This window comes from Oryctolagus cuniculus, chromosome 15, assembly GCF_051225735.1.
Source record: "Oryctolagus cuniculus isolate XC-2025 breed Fujian yellow rabbit chromosome 15, ASM5122573v1, whole genome shotgun sequence".
In the NCBI taxonomy this organism is placed as follows: Eukaryota; Metazoa; Chordata; class Mammalia; order Lagomorpha; family Leporidae; genus Oryctolagus; species Oryctolagus cuniculus.
The window spans coordinates 67,665,954-67,689,851 of NC_142881.1; the positions used below are offsets into that span (position 1 = coordinate 67,665,954).

A 23,898-nucleotide genomic window follows, 5' to 3' on the forward strand; every position below is an offset into this window, starting at 1 on the left:
TTAAATCGGTGCCTATAAAAATATATAGGACATAGAACAATAAACTCAGAGAATGCAAGGGAAATCAGACCTGGGTAGGTCTCTTTGCTCTTCCTTCCTTGGGATCTTGGGGTTCACATTCAGTTTGCGGCTCCCCTGCTTCTAGCAACAGTTCCCTCTGCCATCTGTTTCTAAGCTGGCCCACAAACTCTCTCCCTGAGCTCTCATTCTGGGCGTGTGAGCAGGGGCTGGATCTCCCCCTGGCACGCTGCCCTGGATTAGGGGCTTCATTTCCACCCATCTCCTATTCACACCCACATGGATTTCCCATGTCCTCAGGAAAATGACCCAAGATGAACCCCAACTCTGCCATCATCCCTTTCCCCAACCTGGTGCTCCCCTCCGCAGGCTTCGTCTTGTGAGTGGCATCACCAGCCCCCATGGCCCATGGCCGAGAGGGAAGCTCACATCCATGCAGCCCATTTCACAGCGACAGTGTCTCCTTGCTAGAAACCCCACTCTTTTTTCAGTTTCTGGCTTCCTCTGCATGATCACAGCTCCTGTCCAGTGTCCCTGCGTCCTGGTCTCTCCCATTCCAAACAATGCTTCACAGGGCTGCCACATCAGCCTCCCTAAAGCTCAGTTCCGAGCCCATCACTGTCTTGCTCTGAAACCTTCTGTAGCTCCCCAGTGCCTACAAAATTATTTACGGCTTACTAAGTCAAAGAAAAAAAAATCCTTAAAGCCCAATCTGCATTTCAGCTTCATCTCTCTATGTTGTCTTTGTTTGTTTGTTTGTTTTTTCTATGCTGTCTTTAGGATAACCTGCAATGCAGCCAAATCACTCTCATTCCTGTTTCTCAGACATACCCCACGCACCTCGGCCCCCGCACTTCTGTTCCCTCTGAACTCAAGTCAGCCCTCTTCATTACTTGCTGAACTTCCCTGAATTTTTTTCAAAGCATCTGTCAAACCCATGCTCCTCTTTCTGTCCACAATATAGACCCCCAGAGACTGTAATCCCGTCACAGTAATAAACCAGTGTTCTTAAGTAGAGTCATAGTTTTGTAAAGAAGGTTGCTAGAGCCAGGAATACATCTTATTTTCCCTGTCTCCCCAGAAACGCTTGTCACACAGCCTGGGAACACCACAGGTGCCTAATAAAGGTTTGTGGAATTGGATTGACACTTTTTTTTTGACAGGCAGAGTGGACAGTGAGAGAGAGAGAGAGAGAGAGAGAGAGAAAGGTCTTCCTTTTCCGTTGGTTCACCCCCCAATGGCTGCTGCGGCCGGTGCACTGCACTGATCCAAAGCCAGGGGCCAGGTGCTTCCTCCTGGTCTCCCATGTGGGTGCAGGGCCCAAGCACTTGGGCCAGCCTCCACTGCCTTCCCAGGCCACAGCAGAGAGCTGGACTGGAAGAGGGGCAACCAGGACAGAATCCGGCGCCCCAACCAGGACTAGAACCTGAGGTGCCGGTGCCGCAAGCAGAGGATTAGCCTAGTGAGCCGCGGCGCCGGCCTGGATTGACACTTTCAAACAGGCAACACAAATCAGACAAATGCAATGGGGTTGGGAACCCATAAGTAATGGGAAAGGAAACCTTAACCCCGACCCCAGATTTAGCCCAGACATTGAAACACACACATAGCCCTATCTCTGCAAAGAAATCCAGGCTCCTGGAAGGGGGGCTCGATACTGCTTTTGGGTAAGTGACGTTGCTGTTTGATATCAGGGCACTGCTGGATCTCAACTCTGTCACCTTTCAAAAGCTGGTGTCACCAAGCAGGACTGTCTACCTCGCCACTTATACAAAGTTACTTCAAAAAGCTTTTAGTGAGGCCATCATTGTAACACAATGCCTTAAGCCACTGCCTGCACTTCTGGCATCCTGTTTGGGTGCCAGTTCAAGTCCCGGCTGCTCCACTTCCTACCCAGTTCTCTGTTAATGTGCCTGGGAGGGCAGCAGAGGATGGCCCAGGTGCTTGGGCCCCTGCCACCCATGTGGGAGACCCAGAAGGAGTTGCAGGTGCCTGGTTTCAGTCTGACCCAGGCCCGGCCTTGTGGCCATCCGGGGAATGAACCAGCAGTTGGAGAATCTCTCTATCTCTGTCTCTCTCTAACTTTGCCTTTCATGTAAATAAATAAGTAAATCTTCTGTAAAAAAAAAACAAAAAAAAACAAAAAAAAAAACAAAAAAAAACAAAAAAAAAACAAAAAAAACACTTGTATAAAAGTGGAATGAAAAGACAAATCCATTTTCAGTGCAAAAATTCTGAAATGAAGGCATAGTTTTGCTCATAGTATGCACTCTGCATGAATTTTCTGCACATCTGTATGAAACGAAGGAGGCATACCACTAAGCTGAGACAACAGAAGTGTGTTAAAGCAGCAAAATGGTTTGCAGGACAGGATCCCACTTGCCGAAGCTGGCAGGCCCAGGGCGTGCTCCTGTTTACAGCTCCAACAGTACCCGCCACAGCTGACACACCTCCTCTGAGGGCCACGAGGGCAGTGCTTTTCCACCCTGGCTGCACATGGGTCTCAGCAGGGGCCTGTAAAACTCCAGATGTCCAGGCTGTGCCTCAGACTCCCTAGATCACAACAGCTGAGCTGCAACCCAAGCATCGATATTTCTATGGACCGGTGCTGTGGCACAGAGCATAAAGCTGCCTCTGGCGATGCCAGCATCCTATATGAGCTTCGGTTCAAGTCTCAGCTGCTCCATTTCTGATCCAGCTCCCTGCTAATGGTCTGGGAAAGCAGCAGAAGGTGGCCCAAGCATTTGGGACCGTGCCACCCATGTGAGAGACCTGGAAGAAGCTTTTGGCTCCTGGCTTTGGCCTGGCCCAGCACCGGCTGCTGTGGCCATCTGGGGCATGAATCAGCAGATGGAAGATCTTTCTCTTTCTGTCGCTCCTTCTCTCTTTTAACTCTGACTTGCAAGTAAATAAATAAATCTAAAAAGAAAAATACATGTTTTCCTGCCTACCACATAATCCCAGCAAACACTCATTAACACTGATATTATTGTTATGGTTGCTGTTGGTGGTGGTGGTGGTAGCAGGATTCAGATGGAACTTCGCTTGCTTGGAGCTCTCCTGAGTGAGGCTGCACTTCCCAGTGTAGTTCCGCCCAGCTCTTTGGCTAAACCAGGAACGGCTCTCCAAGTCTATCCCTATTCCTCTCTCTGCTCACCTCTCCGCCCTTTGCCTTTTCCACGCTTCATCCACACCCCCTGCTCTTTGACCTCACGGGGCCTTATTTCTGGCTTTGCGTTTGCCCTCTAGCTCTATAAGCTCCACACTCCCGGTTTGATTTCTTCACTTTGCAACTCAGATGCAGTAGCCACTCATGTTGTCATTCTCATGCAATCCTTTGCTTCCTGTGGGCCCCCACCCTGCCCTAAAGCCAACGTCCGATTTTCCTCCTGCCAAATACTTCCAGGAAAACCCCAGGCCTACACTGGCCAGCCTCACGACACTCTCAGCTGGTCCTCAAGGATGGAGAGAGGCCAGGAGTGAATCCTTTTCCTTCGTCCGCAAGCTTCGTTCTCATCAGGGCTTGGCTTACTTAATTGCTTCACATCCACCTAATTGCCAAGCTCAAAACTCATTCCTCAATCCTCATCCTTACTCAGGCCTCCACCCAACATGCCCAAATGACTTTCAATCACTTTCTTTTCCGTGCTTCAAATCCACCCCAATTTCTGTCATGCCTGCCTTCCTCTACCATGCAGGTGCAGGGCCCAAGCACTCGGGCCATCCTCCACTGCCTTCCCAGGCCACAGCAGAGAGCTGGACTGGAAGAGGAGCAACCGGGACAGAACCTGGCGCTCTAACCGGGACTAGAACCTGTGGTGCCAGCGCCGCAGGCGGCGCCAGCACCTTCCTTACATCACAAAGGCTAGGTTGTCAGCCTTAATCCCAGCCTTTCGAATCCTCTGCAGCAGTTTGATTACACAGTTTGGTCCTCAATCTCGTCCTACCTTTAACTATATACTCATGTTTTTGCCTGGTGTCTTTTCTAAAGATGGACTGAATCACCATTTTCCTATACGTATTTAATGACTCCCTGAAATGCAAACCCTTAGCAATACAACAGGTCTACACTCTGGGCCTGTGCTGTTCAATATGGTAGCCGCTGGCCGTGAGTGACTACAGAGATTGGTTACAACTGAATGAAAGGGAAATGCAGTTCCTTGGTCACACTGACCACATCTCAGGGGCTTCCTGAGCTGTAGAAGCTTCCTCGGTTCCTTGAAATAAACCAAATGAGAAGCCTTCTGTGCTCCCCTCTCTGGAGCCTGGTCATCGTCTCGTTATCTTGTCACTGTTTGGGGGGGGGGGGGCTTCCTCTACTACTCACCTGAGCTCCTCCAGGATACTGAGTGCCTGCATCCAGGTCATCTTTGTGCCCTGGGTTTTTATAGCACCTGACATATGGAGACACCCATTTATTTCTCTTTCTTTCCCTTCAGTTACTGTTCTTGGGAAGTTAAGCAGGAAGAAACTGTACGATCCTCATTTTGTATCTTGATCTAAAAAGCAGAAGGGGAGACCCTGCCATGGGTGCCCTCTCTCCAGATACCGACTTGAGGGGGTCTCTGAGATTGGATCCTCCATCGGCTCACCCTCTCTTCCAAGATCACACTCAATTCTTGTCTTTGAGAACCACAGGGAAACAGTCTGGTGAGAGCCACTGTTGTACCAGCTGATTTAAATGGAAATGTTTTCCCCAGATAAATGCGTGCTAAATAATACACCAGCTCTCCAGCCAAAGGGAAGTGACAGGCACTCTGTAAATAAAGGCTCTTAGTTGCTGGTAAAGAGCTGTAAAGTGGTTCAGAGCTGATGTTTGCTGACCAGCAAGAAGCGGCTTCACCTGCTTTATATAATTGTCACTGCCGCTTTGCCTGCTGTATATTAAAACTGCATCTCATAGACCCAAGTGTCACATCTGATAGACCATCCAGCATGGGCTGTGCCACTGCTTTCTGTAATTGTTTTTGACAACCAACCATCACATTGCCCATCTCTTCAGAGGCTGGCTGGGCCAGAATCCTTAGGCTCGGGCAGTTCTGACACCATGTGGGCTAGAAAAGGGACACTATAGGGGACGTACAAGAGGAGAGACCTAATAACCACAGGAGTGAGGGTCTGGACACAATGCCCATGGAGGGTTCTACTTTCTCCAGGTTAACACAGGTTTTTCACGTTCGGTTGGATCGCGTTAGAAAACCTCCGTTGTATGAACGTCCTGGCCCAAGAGCCCATGTGTCCTGAGCCCAGCTGTCTGTCCAGCTGGGGTCTGGAGAGAGAGTAACAGAGATCTGTAGAAAGGTGGAGGATGGAGTGATATACAGACCAGAGTTCATGGTAATGAAAATCAAGGGTGTGGCACTGGCAAGGAATCTACATTGCTATCATTCGGGCGGAGCTAAATTTGTTTCCCAAAACGAAGAGTAATCTGGAATCCCTGTTGTCCCCTGTCATTCCAATCCTCCCAGAGCCTGGTCATGCCAAATGCCCAGATTTAGAGTAACAAGAGTCTCTGGGGCTGGGCCTCCTAGCCAGAGGTGCGTACTGGGAGGGTGTGTCAACGGCCATCGTGGGACCACCGCCACTGGCAGGTCAGAAGGTGACCAGAGGGTTACAAACAAGGATAAGTGGAGAGCAGCGAGGAGAGACAAACACGGAGGGGCATCACCTGGGCGTTAGGATTTCGGCGTGTGACCGTGGGCAGGGAAACAGAACTCCGAATGACAGCAGTGTGCAGTGTGTGCACCAAGGGAAACTCCTCTTTCTTTTCTTTAGAAGAAAAACAAGCTCCCTGGCTCTATATCCCCTGCCACACTTTATGATTCTTGCTTATGCCTGTGCTAGAAGGCATTGAAGGAGGCTTTTGAGCACTGGCGAAGGGAAGCCTCTCTGTCCCTTTGGCCAACACATGGAATCTGAGAGGCAGGACAGGGGTTATGCGAGCTGGGAGGAGCACCTGTGTCGGAGCCAAATGAACCAAAGGATACACGCACATTTTGACCCACAGACCCTGGCAACCCTGATGCCTGGATTAGGGGTACAAAGCACGGAGAGGAGGGGAAAGGAATGTTTCTGGCTCCTCCTGCCTCCTCCATCTCCTGCTGCTTCCACTTTTGTCCACGGTGCGTGCTAGCCACTCCCCAGGAGAGGAGGCATGCCTAATCTGGCTTGTGGCACTGGTTTTGTTACCAGGAAAACCGGTTGTACCTTAAAGCAGCACACATAGTATCTTGTTAGAAGGTAGATTCTGACCCAAAACTCCAGGCAGGGCCATGAGGCTCTCCCTAGCCAGCAAGCTCCCCCCAGGCGATGCTGATCCTGAGGGGAGGTGGAAGGTCACGTCATGAGGGGCCAGGGCTTAAATGGGGGGATCAAACACCAGGTTGCCTCTTTCTCCTCCTGGAAGGCCATCTCAGCACACTGAGTCGCTGCCTATGATTCTGGACTCTGCCTCCTCGGGCAGCTGGAAGGACCAGCTCTGGGCTCCTCCTGGGGCCTGGACTTGCTACATCCTCCCGCAGGCACAGCTGAGCAAGGGGACACCATGATTTAGGACTTGGGGAGAGGAGAGGACCGTAGAGTAGAGAGATCGCAAATCGACCTCTGGCAGTATCCATGTTGTCAGCAGGGCAAGGGCATTTTACAGGCAGCACCACATGGGAGGTCCTCCCCGAAGACCCCACCTTTCTCAGTCCCCAGTGCACAACCATTTGTTTCCAGACAGCTTCTCCAAGAACCGCTTTGCACTACCAGTCTGCTCAGCCTCCAGTATGGCTGCAGCTGCCTCCAATGTCGAGGCCTCTCTCTCTCTTTCACTTTCAAAGTCACACCCCAGGGCCCTTCTTTCATGGGCTAACTCTAGTCCAGAACCGATGAAAGGCAGAAAACACGTGAGGAAGAGGATTCTGGGAACTACGGTTCCTGGCTTTGCTACAAGGCTGAGCACACGCTAGGAGGAGGTTGACAAGGGACCATGGAAGACACAGCAACCCTAGGCTGCACAATGGAGCTGAGCTTCCAGAAAGCTCTGCATACAGACCAGGGTGGTCAGACACTTGCCCTGCTCTCCTAAAATGTTGCTTTGCATCCCAGTAGCATCAGCCCTCATGGCTGTGCCCCTTCAGCCTTCTATCCGGGAATGCTAGGATTCAGGCCCCAGCAGGGAGACACACTGGCAGCCATCCGGTAGACCCTGCATGACAACCAGCCTACAGTTCCCGGGAAGCCCACACGGAGGCGTCACTCAGAAGAACAGGCCGTGCGGCCCATCCTGCCAGATCCCGATGGCTGAAGTCCTTCGTTAGGGCGATTCTGCTGCGCAGCCTCTGTGACACTCCTGGATGACATCTTTACTTATAACCACCTGCTCACAGTCCCAGAGCAAATGACAGGAAAGAACAGGGGCAGAGCAGAAAACAGATGTGTGTCATTTAAGGCTGCTGTGCCTCCCCTGGGAAAATGCGCGCGCTGACAAGTAGCTCCTCCTGCTAAGCGACTCTGGGTGTCCATACAAACCCCACTCGCCAGACACGCACACCCCGTGGTGAGCAGAGTCTTTTTTTTTTTTTTTTTTTTTGACAGGCAGAGTGGATAGTGAGAGAGAGAGACAGAGAGAAAGGTCTTCCTTTTGCCGTTGGTTCACCCCCCAATGGCTGCCGCAGCCAGCACGCTGCGGCCGGCGTACCGCGCTGATCCGATGGCAGGTACAGGGCCCAAGGACTTGGGCCATCCTCCACTGTACTCCCTGGCCACAGCAGAGAGCTGGCCTGGAAGAGGAGCAACCCGGACAGAATCCGGCGCCCCGACCAGGACTAGAACCCGGTGTGCCAGCGCCCCAAGGCGGAGGATTAGCCTAGTGAGCCGCGGCGTCGGCCAGTGAGCAGAGTCTTACACAGAGCCCTAAAAACGGTGAAGCTTGACATCCTATCCCAGCACAGTGGCAAACATACATGTGAGGTCTTTTAAAAATACATGAAAAATGTGTAGTATGAAAAAAAAAACCACATGGATGGATTTCAATGTTTTGCACTCAAATAACATTATCTTTTAGTTCCATTTTTCCATGAACTCTTTGAAGTCCCCTTGTTCACTGGCAGAAAATGCTAGAATTGTGCAGCATCTTTTCAGGGCTCTGACATTTACTCGGCGACCCTGGTCGCATAGCCACTGTTTGGAGTGACTGAGGGGGCTGGCTACTTAAAGGCTTGTTTATTCTCAGGCAAGGCAACCTTGCGTGGTGGGGGTGGGGAGGTGAGCCGTCTCAGGTCCGTGTCCTGGGACAGCAGAAGGGGTAGCAGACGCCCTTTGAAAGCTATCACTGCAACCACAGGTTTTACTGCCAGGCAGGCTGATGTGAGCCTCTTTGAATTACTGAGTGAAGGATATCCCTCTTGCCAGTCCCTGTCCCCCACAGGCACAGCAAAGAAGTATTACAGGCTGTCCTTACCTTGGGAATTCGCCTGCAAGACCCCGATGCTGTCATCAAACTGCATAGATTTGATGTTGAGTGACGCCAAGATGCATTCCTTGTCCTGCAGCGAAGTATCATCAATATTATTCTGATTGGCTGACAGGATAACGCACATGTCACAGAGGTTGATGTTGACAGCCCTTAAATCAGCCCGACTTAATGGCGTACCCTTTGGCATACAGGAAAGAAAGAGAGAAAGAAGCCAAAGTGAGAGGGAGAGAGAGGAGAGGGAAGGAGGGGAAAAAAAAAAAAAAAAAACAAATTAAAGATTGAGCCGGAGCTTTGGGAAATTATTTAACAAGTATCTTTTTTTATGCCTTGACATTAAGCTGGCCTAACTACATTCCAGGGAATAGGGACTGTGTGCTAATCTAAAGGGTAGTCAGTGCTGATGGCAGCGTTTCAGCCTTGCTCTCAGTACTCAATCAAGCTATTACTAACAAACGCAGGAGAGGAATCATGCCAGGGCCCTACATCTTCTTCCTGCCTGGAAATTGTCTTGATTTAAGTAACTGTCCTGTGGCAACCTCTGGCTTTCAGAATGCGGTGAGGGGGTGGGTTTGCAATGCCTGTTTATTTAATGCCAGGTCACTTCTGTCTCCGGCAAAAGACAACAGTTCCATCCGAAATTTCTAAGGCAGCCGGGGGGAAATCGCCATTGAGCAGGGAGAGGGGTGAGGCGGGGGCGGAAAGCTCTGCTCAGTTTGGAGGCTTGGGGAGGGAGTAGAATTAATGTGCACCTTGCAAAGGGGAGATGCAAAAGAGTTAAGCTTCTGGTCATACAATGTTACAGTACATTTTCAGTAAGAAAAAAAATACAAGGGGACTGCCTAACTATTCCACAATATGGGAATGATTAAATATACTGGGATACTTCGAAAAGTTTGTGGAAAGTGGTTTTAAAAGATAAGTGCATTTTGATGCAAAAAAAGAAGTTGAAATCCATGCATCAGAGGGAGCCTCCAAAAATTCACAAAAATACATATTTTGGAAAAAAAAAACTACACATAGTTTTTTAATTGCACCAAAATAAACTTACCTTTCAAGACCACTTTTCTACAAACTTTCTGAAACACCCTCGTGCTACCAGACATGTCTACAGTGGAAAAGCGTCACCAGGGAAAGAGGCTGAGCAAACTCCTGGGAGCCATCAAGCATTTCAAAGAAGAAGTGAAAAAAAAAGGTCCTAGGACAATTCAAAAAGAATTGTTTCATTTATATGGAAAAAAAAAACTCACAAATAAAGCCATCCATTTATGATTGTATGTAAATTCTGAGAGAAAGCACAGGAAAACACACACTAGACTATTAACAGTAATTACCTCTGGGGAAGGGGATAAGGATGGAGAAAGCGAAGGAGGAAGTTTCCTTTTGACTTTATATATTTCTGTATTGTTTGAATATTTTATAACAAGGATGTACTTTTATATTACTGGTATAATTAAAAATAAATAAGCCAGTAAACAGATTTTTTTTTTTAATGCCACAACAAAAGATAATGGAAAAACACCCAGCTCGGGGTAGTAATGGCAGACAATCCAGGGATGTAACCACAGGTAAACCTGCACAGAGGTGCAAGGACAGGGCCATGACCTGCATGAGCTCTTTGTCTTCAAGAGGGATCGCAGCAAAGGCAACCGGGACAGACACCCCACGTCAGAGCTTGCCAGTGGCCATGCAGCATTATTCAGGATTCCCAGGGGGCAAGAGCCTCCTGGGTCGCCAACCGGACTTGAGCTTTTTGCTTTGCCAGCCTGGAGACCTGTGTCACCTTCAACTCACTGACCATGTGGCCAACTGCTTCTGCATATCTTCCTCTCACCCCTGTTCCTAGGGAAGTGACTTTGAGAGGACAGGACCTGTCTGAAGACATGGAACCCACTGATCCTATTGTATGACTGGTGGTGGTCATGATGCCATTCTCAGGCCCCAAACTAATGCTGGAAACTGTAGCTGTGGAGGGAGGCGCCTGTAGTGCTGTGGGTTCTGGGAGACACAGGTTCCAGGCTGTGGAGCAGTACCTTTCAAGACAGGGAGGAGAGTGTTCTCTCCTCATAGTACAAAATAAGTCTGATCAACTTCCTGAATCATTGTGCCAGTGTATAAGCTCCAAGTGCCTACATCCATATTCTTTTAATTTTCACCTTGTAGGGACTCCAGCAGTGATTGTGATATAGGGCGTTCCCAGTGCAGTCATAGACACGTGATTCCAAACCATAAGAAATACAAAGGACATACACAGAAGCCTCTTGAGTTTCTCTGGACTGGCCCTATCTGTAGGATACTGTTTAAACAATGACATATGTGAAGGCATAGATGAGGGCCCATTTTGTACAAATCTCTTGTGCTTGTGTATGTCAGATTTTTGGAGAGTTTGAAAAGGGCCTGGAAATATGAGAGTTCAATCATTCATATGAATGCAGGAATGTGTACAAGAGCAGGGAGAAGGAAACACATCCACATACACAACATGCATATACATGTACAAAAAGCATCACCCACACTTACATACAGACATACGCACACATACACACAGACTCAAATATCCATCTAAAATAATAAGCTCTTCATAAAGGGACTGTTGGTGGTTAGGGAACCACATGGAGGAGTGTATAGGAAGATAATAATCAAATCTATCATATTTCTGAAATTAGCCAACTATGCATATATTTATGCTTTTTTTGTGCTTGCCTGTTGGTTCCTTGGTGACTATTTTTGCCTAGTGCATGGGTTTCTAAGGCAGTAGGTTTTGGGCCCTGCATCTAGGAGAGCTCTGACATTTTCTTTTAAATATTTATTATGTACCTACTGTGCACTATGCAAAGACAAGTGGTGGCCACTAATGAGTACTATCTGAGGACAGATCCTTATATCTTCCCTAACAAACTACAACACTTGACTGCTTTCCCCGCTTTTCCGGGGTTATGGAAGCTCATGATAGAAATAACAGATGTGGGGGCCGGCGCCGCGGCTCACTAGGCTAATCCTCCGCCTAGCGGCGCCGGCACACCGGGTTCTAGTCCCGGTCGGGGCGCCAGATTCTGTCCCGGTTGCCCCTCTTCCAGGCCAGCCCTCTGCTGTGGCCAGGGAGTGCAGTGGAGGATGGCCCAGGTGCTTGGGCCCTGCACCCCATGGGAGACCAGGAGAAGCACCTGGCTCCTGGCTCCTGCCATCGGATCAGCGCGGTGCGCCGGCCGCGGCGGCCATTGGAGGGTGAACCAACGGTAAAGGAAGACCTTTCTCTCTGTCTCTCTCTCTCACTGTCCACTCTGTCAAAAAAAAAAAAAAAAAAAAAAAACAGAAATAACAGATGTGGCTTCCTAAGAGGGGAGAAACTCAGACCTCTTGACATGTAAAAAAAGAGAAAAGTTCCTATGTTTTACAGATATGAACTTATGAGAAAAATGTCCAAAGGATAAATGAGGTTTGCATGATTTATGACATGGAAAACAGTATCAAGCACTTAAATGAATACCTTTTTTGTAATTTGTGGGAAAGACATTGATTATGATTAGGAATTGACTAGCTATATTGTGTCCTATATCCTCACACTAAATTGTGGAGTCTCAAAATGTTCCTTTTAGATTGAGGTCCTTCTTTTTGCAATCAAGAACATCACATGCATATAGTGTACACACACACAGACATACACACAGCGGCATGGAAACACTGCCAGGTTTCTGAATGAACGGCGATAGGGCCTGGCTTACAGTAGGGGTTGGCTACAGCCAAGATAAAGAACTCTGTTGTTTACACTTACTAAGTCAAAAACACAAGGTGGTACAGATCAAAGACTCCCTATGCCTTAATAGGACAGCAGAATGTTTCAAATAGATCTACAAGTGAATTTTTTCTATAACCATCGCAATGTTCTACAGTTGGGATAGGAGAGAGGGAGAGTATCTAGACACAGATATGGTTAATACATCTGGTATCAGTTCAACTTCACCTTTCCCAAGGGGCTGAACTTGGTGGTAAATTCATCTTAATAGAGTCTCCCAGGATTTGGACTTTCCTATTCAGAGCAGAGGGGAGGACCGGGTCCTCAGACCCACACCCAGATGGAGAAGCCGAGGTATGATCAAAGCTGCCACGAGGACGTCCCTCTGGGATTGTCTTTTGTGAACAAGCAGAAGGGCCTCAAGGATGTGACCTTGGACTTACAGGCAATATGGACACTTTGGGGAAGTTATGAAGCGTCTCCCATTCCCGCTTGAGGTACTCGATGGAGCCCACAAACACAATGTGCTTGAGCTCGTGGTAATGGAAGTTGCTGGCACGGAGCGGCATCACCAGGTTCCGGAGACCAATCAGGGCTGAGCTGACGTCGCCGAAGATGCAGACCACCACGTGGCCACTGAGGACAGTCATGGCGGCTTCGCTCCGCGTCTGTGGCAGGAAGATGGGAGTGAGCGCTAGAGAGAAGACTCCAGAGGGTTTCATACGGAGAAAAAAAGATCGCTTGTGCCAGAGACCAAGGAAACAGTGCTAGGTGCTTACTACATGCTATTTTTTTTATTTTATCAACATTATTTACACGCATATACCATAAAGTACTATATTGATAGAAAAAATGTAAGCACAAACCCACACCTATACTCACCACCTTCTTTGATAAAGACATAGCTTACATGCACGTGAGTCCACATTCTATACTGATTTGCAGAGGGAAGATGAATGGTTATATTATTTAAGGAGGAAAGTCTTGGTTTATCAATGTGAACTTGTGGATAAAATGAAAGGTCTATCTGTCTGAGCTTTTTTGCAGAGATAACGATGAAATGGTCAGATTCCAATTCTGGTCTCAGCTAGAGAAGTTCGAGTTTTCAGTTCCAGACTTACCAGTGAACTGCAACAGAACGTCAGTAGGTAGAACACAACATCTAAAGCCCGGGGCTGAAAATCGAGGCCTACAGCCTAACATGGTCCACTAAAGCCTTCTGTGCGTTGTAAACTAAAAATGATTTTTTTTGAAGATTTATTTATTTGAGAGGCAGAGTTACAGAGAGAGAGAAGGAGAGACAGTGAGAGAGCTTCATCCGCTGGTTCACTCCACAAATGGCTGCAATAGCCAGAGCTGGGCTGATCTGAAGCCAGGAGCCAGGAGTTCCTTCTGGGTTTCCCACGAGAGTGCAGGGGCCGGAGCACTTGGGCCATCCTCCACTGCCTTCCCAGGCCATAGCTGAGAGCTGGACTGGAAAGGGGCAGCCGGGACATGAACCGGTGCCCATATGGGATGATGGCACCACAGGTGGAGGCCTAACCTACTACACCACAGCACCAGCCCCCCAAAAATGATCTTTATACTTCTAAATGGTTGGAAAAAATGAAAAATTATTTCACATTATCTGAAAAGACTAGAATTCAAAATCCAATAAAGTTTTATTAGGATACAGCCAAGCTCACTCATTTGGGAACTGAACATGACTGCTTTCAGGTTATAACAGCAGAGCTGATTAGTTGTGCCCGAGATCTTAAGGCCACAAAACCTAAATTATTCACTGTATGCCACTTTATAGACAAACAATGCTGACCTGGTCCAATGAGGGCCCACCTTGTATAAGCCATTTAGAGAAAGGCCCTCCTCTCCTCAATGACCATTAAAAGGGTCTAAAGAAAGATCAGTAAGAGCAACAGGTTAACTCCAAGTCCGTATTTCCGAAGGACACAAAAGAAACTACAAAGTCACTCTCATTAGAGAAGGAACCCAGGCAGTGTGAATGGCTCCCTGCTACTGCTGGCCCTGATGTTCACCATGCTACAGAAGTAGAGAACAGAACAAGGACGCCAGCTGTCAGCCTGTCTCTGCCTCTCCTTCTGGTCCGTTGCCTCCCGCCTCACCTTCCCTTCTCCCTGCCCACCCACCGCATGCCTGCATGGAACCGTGTGGCTTACAATGCTTTAGGGAAGGCATATTAATGTCCACTGCACACATCAAACTCTGCTTGATTTAATTCCTAGAATTGACCGGTGTATTGATTGTTTAAATGCCAATTTTGCAATTCACTACAATGTCAGGGTTATTACAGTAACCCCCAAGGAGAGTAGGAAGCTAGCGCTCATTCCCTGATCGTTAGAATAAAGCAAGGCTGTCACCATTATTGGTTTCCCTGTGTAACAGCACAGGGCAAGCTGAGACACAGGCTAAAAGAAACGTCTTATAAACTGTGACCAAAGAGGCTGCCCAGGGGAGCTCACACAATCTATCACCACTCCGTGGAGAAGACATGGAGTTAGTTATCTGGGCCGCATGGAACTGGGAATGCCTGGGTATTACCAGCAGAGAGTCAGCCAGCATGCCACGTTCTGCATTGGGCCTCCTAATTATTTTTAATTGGCCAAGTCACCTGAGAGGCTGACTCCCTTCAAAAAGCTGGAGAACTATAAACTGGGTCCACAGTTGAAGCTGGAAACCCAAAACGGGGAGATGGAAAAGTCACCATTTAGCGGAGTGGGTTGGAAACAGATGCTGATCCCAGGAGCTTAGAACAGGGACTCAACACATCAATCCTCAGACTAGCCCCAGCAACATCACCTGGAGAACCTTGTATGATCCTGATGCCTGTACCTCTGCCCTGGAGAGCCCGATTCTGCCAAGTTTAAGACCCACTAGAGAAACTACTCATGTGCTTCTCTACCCATCCTCCAAGGAGTTGGGCCCTCACAGCCTCAAATCTCTTTGAAGTGCAACTTGTTTGCATCTGATGGGAGTTCCCGAGCTACTTAAACATAGATGGTCCTTTTCTTCTAGATTTGAACACCACTTTGTGCCTCACATTCACATTCACATCTTCTTTCCAATTAGATGATCATTTCTAAGACTGGGACCATCTCTTATGTATTCAGATCCCCAAAGCAGTTAGTGTCCTGTGCCCAGTGGGTATGTAATACCTCAAAGCATCTCCACATGGCCCTTCCTACAATTCTCATCTCTACTCCAACATCATGTGGCAGAGGGCTTATCACATTGGCTCAACAGTACCTGCTATTCTCTTTCTAGTTTAAGACCCTGGTTTATTTTCCTCATAGCACTTCGTCAATGCAAGTTGAGTATTTCTTATCCAAAGCACTTGGGACTAAACCTATTTTGGATTTCAGATTTTTTTGTATTTTGAAATATTTGCATATGATATATCTTGGGGATGGGACTCAAGTTTAAACATGCAGTTCATTTATGTTTCATATATACCTTATACACTTAGTCTGAAAGTAATTTTATACAATAGTTCTACTGGACCTGCATTTGGACTGGGTCCTTATCACTTGAGGTCAGATGTGGAACTTTCTACTTGTGGTGTCATGTTAGTTTCCAGTTTTCCAGCATTTCAGACACCGGATTTCTGAACTGGGGATGTTCAACATGTATTTGGAACATATCACATATTCATTTGCCTACCCGGAGATCTCTTTGCTCCCACTAGAGTACAGCTCTACAAAAGCCATCAGTAGGGCTTGTATCTCTAGCAACAAGAACACTGCCTAGCATATATAATGGGCTTCTCATAAATAGTTTGTAAAGGATGCTATTTTTCAGATGAATTTGTTTAAACTCTTTCCCAATGGAAAGATGTTGATCGGATGTCCGTTAGCAAGTACTCCTCAGGAATATCAAAGCAAATCATTACAAGCTTGGGTATCAAATTGGGCACTCCACCTATGACCTACCACAGGTGGCTAACAGCTAAGCTTACGTCACCAGAGCAACAGTGCAGTGGACAGAACCCCACAAGGTAAATACACAGAGCAGCGTTGTGGTTAGAACTTCTTGTGCTCCTCATACATTGGACAATGAGTATTGAGAATTCTGACTTTCTGTGCCTTTGTCTGCAATTTTGACACCTCAGAGAGAGCCTCCAGTGTGAGGCTGTATCGGTTGCCATGCTTGCCTATAATTAAGTTGAAAAAAAAAATATACACTTGGATAAAAACAGAGGGGGAACTTGCTGGATTCGAGTACAAAGCCACTGTGGAGATCTGGCTCCATTCTTGTTTAGCGAAGGGAGTCCCGTCATCAGAAACGGTCAACTTCCCTGGCTGGCAAACAAGGAAGCCCACAGCAGTCTGAGGATTGGAAGCACTAAGGAGAAGGAACCTTCCCTGTGACCTTCCTTGATTATTAATCCATTTTCATGGATTAGCCAAACAATCCACTCTAGGAAAGCCGACGCCGGCATTAAAACCTAAAGCTGTTAGTACGACAAATGGAGAGAGCAGGATGCAGCGTTAGCTCTGCTGATGCTCCTGGGACAGGAAGAAACCCATTGCTGAGGTGGGGATGTTCGGAAGCCAACAACAAAACAGGCTCCCGACCTTCCCAAGGTGGACCAGGGTTCACCATCATTGCCAGCAAATGCACTTGTCTGTCCACATCATATGCTAAGAAGGCAGCACCCAGACTTCCTCATGGCTTTTTTTTTTTTTTTTTTTTTGACAGGCAGAGTGGACAGTGAGAGAGAGAGACGGAGAGAAAGGTCTTCCTTTTGCCGTTGGTTCACCCTCCAACGGCCGCCGCGGCCGGCGCGCTGTGGCCAGCGCACCGCGCTGATCCGATGGCAGGAGCCAGGTGCTTCTCCTGGTCTCCCATGGGGTGCAGGGCCCAAGCACTTGGGCCATCCTCCACTGCCTTCCCGGGCCACAGCAGAGAGCTGGCCTGGAAGGGGGGCAACAGGGACAGAATCCGGCGCCCCGACCGGGACTAGAACCCGGTGTGCCGGCGCCGCAAGGCGGAGGATTAGCCTAGTGAGCCGCAGCGCCAGCCTCCTCATGGCTTTTAATAATGATGAGCATAATAACAGCTAACTTTACAGAAGCATATGTCAGATTGCAACCTTGTAAGTTAGGATCATCCTTATCTCATCTTACAAATAAAAGAATTGATGTGAAAAAAAAAGTCAAGCAACATGCCCAAGGCCATGGGCTCACATGACAAAGGCAAGTTCTGATTCCAGAACCTGGTCTCAAGAATTCCCATGATGCCTTTTACACAGCACCTGACCACTCGCTATTGTAATTAATCAATAAATATTCATGGATTGAAAATTCTACTCTCAGCTCATTTTCTAATCAGAGTTCTAGCTGCTTCAGTCTCTGTTTGGCCGGGGACTATATCTTGCCCACTATTCAGTTAACACAACCTCATTGTGGCAGAAGAGGGTGACACGGTTTCCAGGTTCCTCACTCACCAGGATGACTTTCTCTATCTCCTTGGGTGCACACCAATGGAACATCCCCGTGGAGTCATACTTCTTCACGTTGGAGTCCATGTTGTCAATCTGATCATTGCCAGGAATTAACAAGGGGTCGTGTCTGGAAAGGAAAGGACAGGAAAACTGAAGTGGAAAGCGTGATAAATTATAAATGCAAAGTGTCCCCTGAGTTCCCCTTCAGAGGGGATGAAAGATGCAAAAGAAGTGGCTGTCACTGAAGAGTTTTGTGGAGTTTTGCTTTGGTTTGGTTTTTTGCTTACAGAATCTATCCTTTGAAAGACAACAGCCCTGCACCACCCCCACTCATCTGGAAGTACAGGTGAGCTTTGTCGGGCAGTCCCCTTTCTTCTGCTTCTCTTTCCCTAAATATTCTTTTTTTATTTTTTATTTTTTTTATTTTTTTTTTATTTTTTGACAGGCAGAGTGGACAGTGAGAGAGAGAGACAGAGAGAAAGGTCTTCCTTTTGCCATTGGTTCACCCTCCAATGGCTGCCGCGGCCGGCGTGCTGCGGCCGGCGCACCGCACTGATCCAATGGCAGGAGCCAGGAACCAGGTGCTTTTCCTGGTCTCCCATGGGGTGCAGGGCCCAAGCACCTGGGCCATCCTCCACTGCACTCCCTGGCCACAGCAGAGAGCTGGCCTGGAAGAGGGGCAACCGGGACAGAATCCGGCACCCCGACCGGGACTAGAACCCGGTGTGCCGGCGCCGCTAGGCGGAGGATTAGCCTAGTGAGCCGCGGCGCCGGCCTCCCTAAATATTCTTCAGCCACATCATTTCATGGACTCAGTCTAGCTTTTGATGGGGCTCTCTCGCTCCCTGGACTCTTGCTTGACCAACTATCCAATTTTTGCAGAACACACACACGCACGCACACACACACACGCATGCACACACATGCACACACCGTGCACGCACACGCTCACCAAAGGGTTGCTATTAGCATTGGCAATGAAGAGGAAACAATAGGAACAGAGCCTCATGCTGACTGACTGGCGTGGGGATGGAAAGCCAATTATTCACTCTTTCTGACTACAACTTCTGACGCGATGCTCTTCGCAGTAAAAGCTTTAACAGGCCGCTCTTTAAATATTTTAGCAATTTGCCCAATCAGATTTTGCTCTCTCTGGCTGAAGCCCTTTAAAGATTCAGCAGAGTGCCGCTTCAGAGCAGACTGACTACCAAATGCCCACATCTGGGATACATGATTTCAATACTAAACACCACCCTCTCTCCTGGCCTTGACAACTGTATTTGCACTAACCACCCAATGACACCTCCCACCCCCCCACCCCCCAACATCTCCACCTTCTCCTCCCAACTGCAGCATTTCTTGGATGAGAGCCTCAGCCCAGGAGCATCTTAATAAACTTGTCGCAAACTCACAGGGCTACATTCACCCTCTCGTGATGTGTTTATGGGAAGGAAAGGAAGACGCTTCCATAGCGGCCCCCTGCCCAGGGGGTTGGTGGAGCCTCACTGACAACCTTAAGAAGCAGGCACATCTGACAAGCTTCAAATAAGCTCTTGCATCTTGGGTCCTATTCACTGCCCACGATGGTCTCAGCACTGCACTGTTGGGGGAGGTCGCTGCGGCTTTCTGCACTGACCACATGCCATTAGGACACTGCCAGGCGCACCTAACTATGGAGCGTTCTTCCCCCACATAATATTTGTTAACCAAGGTAGAAAATACAAGTAGGCGGGGGAGGGCATTTGACCTAGAGGCTAAGATGCCTGTGTTCCATATAGGAGTGCTGGGGTTCAAGACCTGGCTCTGGCTCCTGACTCCAGCTTCCTGCTAATGCAGACCCTACACGATGGCCCAAGTGATTGGGTTCCTGCCACCCATTTGGGAAATCTGAGTCCCCTGTTCCCACCTTCAGTCCTAGGTGCTGCAGGCATTTGAAGAGTGAACCAGTAGATAGGAGCATTCTCTCTCACTCTCTCAACTCAATACATTTTTTTAAAAATAGTGAAAATAATATAGATTCAAACTCCAAAAGTTTATTATAAAGTGATTTTACCTATTAAATGCATTTCAAAGAATCAAAAGGTGATATTCACATACTATATTATATTTCTCCCTCTGAATTTTTTTTAAGATTTTATTTGAAAGGCAGAGTTACAGAGAGAGAGAGAGAGAGATCTTCCATCCCCTGGTTCACTCCCCAAATAGCCACAACAGCCAGGGCTGGGCCAGGCTGAAGCCAGGAGCCAAGAGCTTCTTCTGCATGTGGGTACAGGGGCCCAAGGACTTGGACCATCTTCCACTGCTTTCCCAGGCCATAAGCACAGAGCTGGATTGGAAGTGGAGCAGCCGGGACACAAATTGGCACCCATATGGATGCCAGCACCACAGCACCACAGGCAGAGGCTTAGCCCCCTATGCCACAGCGTTGGCCCCATCCCCTGAAATTTTTATATTTCTCATTTATATGTCCAGGACATGGAGATTGGGACAGTAGTGTCTCTGACATGGTCTCAGACCTGGAGTTAAGCTTTTATTTATTGAAGATTTATTTATTTGAAAGTCAGAGTTATAGAGAGGCAGAGGTAGAGAGAGAGAGAGATCTTCTATCCACTGGTTCACATAGCTACCTACGGCCAGGGCTGTGCCAGGAGCTAGGAGCTTTTTCTGGGTCTCGCACATGGGTGGCAGGAGGCCAAGCATTTGGATCATCTTCCACTGCTTTTCCCAGGTGCATTAACAAAGAACTGGATTGGAAGTGGAGCAGCCACTTGAATAAGTAAGTACCCATATAGAATGCTGACATTGTGAGGCAGAGGTTTTACCCGCTGCACCACAATGCCAGCTCCAGGAGTTAACCTTTTAAATACCTACCGTGACCCCCCCCCCCCGAAATGCTCCCCACCCTCTCATAAGTGGGGAAACTCTGACTTCATTTAATTATTCTGGATAATTTGTTTTGAGGCTATACTAGTTGCCAGCTTCCATGGGAGACCATCCTCCAAGGTTCTCCTCAACACACAAGCTAGATTACGCCAGGAACTGCCATGTCCAACACCCACCAACACAGAGCAGCATCTCAGTGGCTGGGTGGTTTGGGGGGTTTTAGGGTATTGTAAAACACTTGGCCAACTATCAAACACTGAACTGGGACAAAAATGCTAAAATAAAAAGGAAGTTCCTGATAACTGGTCACAGATTAGGGTAAGGGAAAAGTTTGAGCCTTGAGTTTTGGTTTTTCTCTTTGAAGAATCTCTAATAGCTCTAAAGAAACCTTGTCTCTGGGATAGGTAGCTAGACAAAAGCCACCATAGGGAAGGGGTTTGAGAAAATAAACACAATGAATACTTCCCAGCCCCTGAAGAACATATTTCAGTTGCAAGAGGCTGTTAATAACGTTGCCCTGAAGACACTGAGCCAGACTTATTCTCTCTCACCCTGCTTGTCTAGTGGAGAGAAAGTGTTATGTCTGGTAGAGTGGAGACCTATCCCTAGTGTCTTCTGTATTTAAGGCTTAGCTAGGACTACATTCATATGCAAACATGCAAATGATACAGCAAGCTGGTGAAAATTCCTGTTAGAAGATACATGTCTTGGGGCCAATGCTGCAGCATAGCAGGTAAAGCTGTTGCCTGCAATGCCAGCATCTGATGTGGGCGCCGGTTCAAGTCCTGGCTGCTCCACTTCTCATCCAGCTCTCTGCTATGGCCCGGGAAAGCAGTAGAAGATGGCCCAAGTCCTTGGGCCCCTGCACCTATGTGGGAGACCTGGAAGAAGCTCCTGGCTCCTGGGTTCAGATGGGTGCAGCTCTGACCACTGCAGCAAATTGGAGAGTGAACCAGCGGATGGAGGGTCTCTCTCTCTGTCTCTCTCTCTCTCCTCTCTCTGTGTAACTCTGACTTTTAAATAAATAAATGAATCTTAAAGAAGAAGATACATGTCCTGGGAAGGACTCATTCCTTGGGCATAATGACCTGCAATCCTCATTGTAGAAAAGTAAATAAGTAAGTTTGATGATCAATTGCCACTTGGTAAAAAGTACAAAAAACAACAACAACAACAACAACAACAACAACAAAACAGCTAAGGTCATGGGGCCGGTGCTGTGGTGCAGCGGGTTAACGCCCTGACCTGCAGTGCTGGCATCCCATGTGGGTGCCGGTTCAAGACCTGGCTGCTCCACTTCCGATCCAGCTCTCTGCTGTGGCCTGGGAAGGCAGTGGAAGATGGCCCAGGTCCTTGGGCCCCTGCACCCACATGGGAGACCCAGAGGAAGCTCCTGGCTCCTGCCTTCGGATCGGCACAGCTCAGGCCGTTGCGGCCAACTGGGAAGTGAACCATTGGATGGAAGACCTCTCTCTCTCTCTCTCTCTCTCTGCCTCTCCTTCTCTCACTGTGTGGCTCTGACTTTCAAATAAATAAATACATCTTTAAAAAAAAAAAACCAGCTAAGGTCAAGCTTTGTTACCTGTGTTGGGGAGCTGGAGAAGACACTAGAGCCACCAGTCATGACTGGCACTGGGACAGGCAGCAGTGTCCAGGAAGTCTCAGAAGCACGCCAGTCTACACTCTGCTCCCCACAAATCTCTCAGCCTAGCCTGCATAATGTGAACATGCAACATCCAGGATTTGCCCCAAAGGGTCTCATCTGTGGAACATCAACAATCTTCTGCACAAAGACATTTCTTTTTCTGACCAGCCACAGTATCTGGAACTCCAATTTTGGTTTCTCGAATCAGTAAAGCAATCAACCAGCACAAATCCTCTATTCTAAGCCAGGAATGGAGGGACTGTAATGATTAAGATAGAGTCCACTGTCAAAGAGAAGGGCACAATGGGACAGAAGAAAGCAAAGATAAATCAATAGTTATGATATACTGTGATAGGTGCATAAGCAAAGTAAGGTCCTAGGTGGTACAAGGACACCACAAAAGATGCTGCTCATTGCCTGACTGAGTCCCATCAAGGAAGACTTAAAGAAGGTAGCATCTGGCCTGAGCCATGAAATGTAAAGAGAAACCTCTTAAAATTTCAGTATTGATCCATCAGTAGCCATTTTGGGCCCCTCAGAGAACTGAGGTCCCAATTAAAAAAGGCCAAGTAATGACATCCAAAAGCATGGTTGGAAATGTCACATATGGAACTGCCTTGTCTAGGTGTAAGAGACTTGGGCCAGGTCTGTAAGAAGTTGTCAGGGATGCACTGGCAATCACCAAGTGGCAGGTGGATTCCACTGGTTCAGCAGGATCAACTGTGGACAGCTCTAGAAATTATGTATGAGTTCAGAGAAAAAGAAACACATTTCCAAAAAAGGAAGAATGCTGTAAAAAAATGGACAACTGTCAAAAATGAAATGAGTTGTTTCCCAAGACCATGGATTTCCTACTATTTGAGACACTTCAGAAGAGCTAGGGCTATAGAGATTTCACCATTAATGTTGAGTGTGCCTTGAAGATCTTGAAGATTTGAAGAAGTGAGTTCTCACTGAACAGAGAAGTAGCTGGAAGGATTCTGGAATTGTTGGACCACTGTTGGTCATTCAAAGGCCTGGGTATACTGAGTAGGTGAAGAAAGACTGTTTTTGAGCAAAGACGGGAGATAAGAAACACAGGCAATGGATGACTTCATCATTGCATCAAAGACCAGCTCTGTTCTGCATTCACTGCCTTCCACTATGTGGGAAGAAGCTTGGAATATGATTGATTCCAGTAACATGGAGTTGGTCATTACTTCAGGACAGCCAGGATATGTTTCTTTACCATGTATGTTCCTGTGTGTCAAGCATCTGGGGTTGGCTTATGCTTCAGGGAGATCTCTGACACAGGTGGAGAGTGAAGAGTCAGTTATCCACATGAATGGCTGCTGACAAATTGAGGTTTGGACTACTATAGGAAAATCCCATGCATTTCTGATTGAGCACACCAATCAAAGTTTCTATGACCTGGGAAGACCCAGAGTGATTAGGCAGCCTGTTGCACATGCAAAGAAAGATCATCAGAAACCTCCCTGAAGAAGGCAAGTCAACATCGTCAGTTTACAAAAGCCCAAGAACTTCATTCAAAGGCTCTCAGAGAACTCCATAAAGACCACTTAGCTGCAACCAAGGGTTTATACTACATTTTGCCTTTCATTTTGTAATGACTCCCTGTATTTCTTCAACTCATACAGTAATTCCCAACTCCCCTAAAATGCGCCATCATTAATTCAAAGCTCATTTGTCATGAAGCAGCCAAT

The 23,898-nt window shown here is 47.7% G+C and overlaps 1 protein-coding gene across 23 annotated transcripts in view; it reads right to left on the reverse strand.

Annotated features, from left to right (window-relative positions):
* Positions 1-23,898, reverse strand: part of KCNMA1 (potassium calcium-activated channel subfamily M alpha 1) — a 783,049-nt gene that overhangs the window by 67,979 nt on the left and 691,172 nt on the right. For all 23 annotated transcript variants that reach the window (XM_070056978.2, XM_070056977.2, XM_070056983.2 and 20 more), the window contains 3 exon segments: positions 17,671-17,794; positions 12,653-12,877; positions 8,465-8,657 (listed from right to left, as the gene is read on the reverse strand). In XM_070056978.2, coding sequence (XP_069913079.1) covers positions 8,465-8,657; positions 12,653-12,877; positions 17,671-17,794 — 542 coding nt within the window.